The 4,630-nt window shown below is 49.5% G+C and overlaps 1 protein-coding gene across 1 annotated transcript in view; it reads left to right on the plus strand.

The window, feature by feature from the left end:
• Window positions 1–1,079: 1,079 nt before the first annotated feature.
• Window positions 1,080–4,630, plus strand: part of LOC309566984 (CCN family member 5-like) — a gene marked incomplete at its 5' end in the record, with an annotated part of 10,901 nt that continues 7,350 nt past the window's right edge. The window contains 2 exons of the mRNA XM_082272304.1: window positions 1,080–1,217; window positions 4,442–4,630. The exon at window positions 4,442–4,630 is cut by the window's right edge and continues 34 nt beyond it. Coding sequence (XP_082128430.1) covers window positions 1,080–1,217; window positions 4,442–4,630 — 327 coding nt within the window. The remainder of the gene's footprint in view (window positions 1,218–4,441) is intronic.

Genomic DNA, 4,630 nt, shown 5'->3' on the forward strand with positions numbered 1-4,630 from the left:
AGGTGTTACTTTATCATTTTCCTGGTCGGAGGTAATTCCTGAACTGATGAGTTTTGTGGCCCCGGCAGAGGCTCACTGGCAACTTCCAGCACAGGGGGGCAAGTACAAACCAAAGGCCCATGGTGCAGCGATTCGGCCCCCCCCCCCTCCCACTCTCCCTTTTCCTGTCCTCCTCCTGATCCCCATTCCAGGCTGAAGCTCCGCTCCTGATACCCCCCACTCTGGGTTTCTGACCTGGCCAGCAGGGGGCAGTTGGGTGGAGCTGGGATAGCTCAGTCGGGGCTGGCCAGAGGAGAAGAGTCTCCAGGGGTGCATGGAACCGGCCTCTACTCAGACACAGTTTACACCACCCATGCTGGGGGGGAGGCTTGGGCTCTGTCCTTATCTTCAACCCAAACTCAGTAGGACTTTTTACTTCTCCTCACCAGGAATCCTTTAGGCATGTATGTGGCAGAAGCAGTGCAGCCTTTGTATGTGGCATCAGAGTGGCCCAGGGGGGCAGTTGCCCCCCTACCCCCTGGTCCAGTCCTCCCCTGGGCCCCAGGTCACAAAGTGGTGCAAGTTTTGAAGGGTGTCGGAGAATGGTGGTTCCAGCATTCATGAATGACCGCTGTCGATGGTTCAGGCACATTCAGGTGAGGTGTGCACAGTTCCACCTATATGTAGACATATCCCCCCCCTCCCCCCCAGCTCAGCCAGCTTCCTCTGACAGCTCACAAGTCAGCTATTTCCTTTAAATAATAATAAGAATATATTTTTAGTTAGAGGTGAGTGAAAAACATGATGTGGAATGTGGAAATTTGGATGAGAGTCGAATGTTTGTGCTGCAGCCTGTGAGTAATATCCCGGGACGGTGAGAAGAGAAGACATTCTTCAGGCTGTACGCTCCGCACACACCGAGTATGCTGACAGCTCAATGTCTCCTGATCCTCGTCACCCTGTCACAGGTAAGTGCCACTATGGGACAGAGGTCACGGGGAAGTGCCACTATGGGACAGAGGTCACGGGGAAGTGCCACTATGGGACAGAGGTCACGGGGAAGTGCCACTATGGGACAGAGGTTACAGGTAAGTGCCACTATGGGACAGAGGTCACAGATAAGTGCCACCATGGGACAGAGGTCACAGATAAGTGCCACCATGGGACAGAGGTCACAGATAAGTGCCACCATGGGACAGAGGTCACAGATAAGTGCCACCATGGGACAGAGGTCACAGGTAAGTGTCACTATGGGACAGAGGTCACAGGTAAGTGTCACTATGGGACAGAGGTCACAGATAAGTGCCACTATGGGACAGAGGTCACAGATAAGTGCCACTATGAGACAGAGGTCACAGATAAGTGCCACCATGGGACAGAGGTCACAGGTAAGTCCCACTATGGGACAGAGGTTACAGATAAGTGCCACCATGGGACAGAGGTCACAGGTAAGTGTCACTATGGGACAGAGGTCACAGGTAAGTGTCACTATGGGACAGAGGTCACAGATAAGTGCCACCTTGGGACAGAGGTCACAGATAAGTGCCACTATGGGACAGAGGTCACAGGTAGGTGCCACCATGGGACAGAGGTCACACGTAAGTGCCACTTTGGGACAGAGGTCACAGATGGCGGCACTGTCATTGCATGGGGCAATCCGACAGCCAATTGTGTAGGTGTGTGAAGCCTCCTGTAGCAGTCGTAGTGCAGGAATCTTCTTGGACCTCCATCACATAGAGTTCCCATATTTTCTGATGAACAGTCCCCCCCCCCCCCTTTTAACTGCTCCAATACCGGACACTCTCACACTCCAATACCGGGGACTGATAGGTGGCACTGATGGGCTGCCTTTATGGGCACTGATAGGTGGCAATGATGGGCACTGATGTGCAGCACTAATGGGCACTGATAGGTGGCACTGATTGGCAGCTTATATGGGCACTGATAGGTAGCAATTATGGGCACTGGCATTCAGCACTAATGGGCACTGATAGTTGGTACTGATGGGCACTGATAGGTGGCACTGATGGGCAGCTTTTTTGGGCACTCAAAGGCAGCAATGATGGGCACTGATAGGCAGCACTGGTAGGTGGCACTGATGGGCACTGATAGGTGGCACTGATAGGCAGCCTTTATGGGCACCAATAGGCAGCAATGTGCATGATAGGCGGCACTGAGGGACAGCACTGATGGGCAATGTTAGGCACTGATGAGGGGGGCACTGAAAGGCATCACTGGTGGGCATCACTTATAGAGCTGCACTGATAATCACTGCACTGATAGTACACAGCTTTCGTCTGAAATTATCTGAAGGGACAAACATGAAAAGGTTTCTCGTACAATATCAGATCATACAATTTCCATGTAATCAGTGCCGTTTTTGTCCAAAAATAGAATAGAAATACATGACATCACTTCCGAATGTTTATTCTGTCATACGAGAATTTTCATAGTTTAGTAACCTCTTTGTTTTTCACATGGAGACTAGCATGCAAAAAAACAGACGATCGTTCATCCATTAATCTCACCATGTGTACAAGGTATGAGGAGATTCCCCCTCTATTTGTCCTGTTTACCATTATTATTAAAAGTAATAGAAAATCCCAAGTTTTGGGTTGTCCCCAGAAAAGTAATAGAGGTTAAATCTTCCAATGGGGACACTAGTCCTGGTGATCTGGGGGGGGGGGGGGTCCCCAAGGAATTCCCTTAATTTTCAGGGATTTCCTCTCACTTCCTGTTTGGCTATGGGACAGGAAGTGAAGGGAAATCTCCCCAATGGAACACAGATGGCAGGGAAAAAAAAAGAAAAAAAAAATCTTGACAGGGTGTAAAACCCTCCCCAAATGTTAAAAAAGTTTTGTCTATAGTTCTACTTTAATTCAATAATGTACGAGATCGGCTGACCCCCCCTCATCATTTTAATAGCAGGCAAGGTTTTTAGAAGAGTGCGTCCTTCGTATTTTAAGTGTAAATCTCTACTTTTATTACCCCCCCCCAGGTGATGGTAGCCCACTGTCTGGCATTGTTGGATTACTATTAAACTATCTGACTTGTATGCAATGTAAGGGGTACCGGATAGATAGTGCAATGGGGGTACACCCAGAAATGTACGGAACACAGGGGGATACACCCAGAGGAGTACGTAGGAGGGGTACACCCAGATGAGTACAAGATACTGCAGGGGGGTATAACCAGAAGAGTACAAGACACTGCAGGGGGGGGGGGGGGTATAACCAGAAGGGTACAAGACACTGCAGGGGGTATAACCAGAAGGGTACAAGACACCGCAGGGGGGTACAACCAGAAGAATACAAGACACTGCAGGGGGTATAACCAGAATAGTACAAGACACTGCAGGGGGGGTATAACCAGAAGGGTACAAGACACTGCAGGGGGGTATAACCAGAAGGGTACAAGACACTGCAGGGGGGTACAACCAGAAGGGTACAAGACACTGCAGGGGGTATGACCAGAAGAGTACATGACACTGCAGGGAGGTATAACCAGAAGAGTACAAGACACTGCAGGGGGGTATAACCTGAAGAGTACAAGATACTGCAGGGGGGGGGGTATAACCAGAAGGGTACACGACAATGCAGGGGGGTTTAACCAGAAGACTACAAGACACTCCAGGGCGGTATAACTAGAAAAGCACAAGACACTGCAGGGGGGGGGGGGTACAACCAGAAGAATACAAGACACTGCAGGGGGTATAACCAGAATAGTACAAGACACTGCAGGGGGGTATAACCAGAAGGGTACAAGACAATGCAGGGGGGTATAACCAGGAGAGTACAAGACACTGCAGGGGGGTATGACCAGAAGAGTACAAGACACTGCAGGGGGTATGACCAGAAGAGTACAAGACACTGCAGGGGGGTATAACCAGAAGGGTACAAGACACTGCAGGGGGGTATAACCAGAAGAGTACAAGACACTGCAGGGGGGTATAACCAGAAGAGTACAAGACACTGCAGGGGGTATAACCAGAAGAGTACAAGACACTGCAAGGGGTTATAACCAGAAGGGTACAAGACACTGCAGGGGGGTATAACCAGAAGAGTACAAGATACTGCAGGGGGTATAACCAGAAGGGTACAAGACACTCCTGGGGGGTATAACCAGAAGAGTAAAAGACCCTGCAGGGGGGTATAACCAGAAGAGTACAAGACACTGTGGGGGGAGGGGGGTTAAACCCAGAAGAGTACATGACACTGCAGGGGGAGACACCTAGTAAAGTATAAGAGAGTGCAGAAGGGTACACCAAAAATAATATTTAAACCACAAAGAGGGGACCTTTAAATGCCCCCAAATCCTATTCTTTATATCTGTACCATTCCAGAACATATTATAAAACTGGCTCTATATGAATGTCTATGAAATGAGGGCACAGATACACTGTTTCTGTCTTCTCTCTAATCATACAATATTATCTCATGGGGTTATATTTTTATATTTCCAGCAGATCTCGGCTCAGCTCTGCCCCAGCCCATGCATATGTTCCTGGGCTCTGACAAGATGTCCAACAGGTGTCCCGCTTATTCTGGATGGCTGCGGATGCTGTAAGATTTGCGCACGCCGACTTGGCGAAGTATGTAATCAGATCTACCCATGTGACCCGACCCAGGAACTTGTCTGCGATTATTCTACA

The sequence above is a fragment of the Pelophylax lessonae genome (assembly GCF_965119305.1).
Source record: "Pelophylax lessonae genome assembly, chromosome: 11".
Classification (NCBI taxonomy): domain Eukaryota; kingdom Metazoa; phylum Chordata; class Amphibia; order Anura; family Ranidae; genus Pelophylax; species Pelophylax lessonae.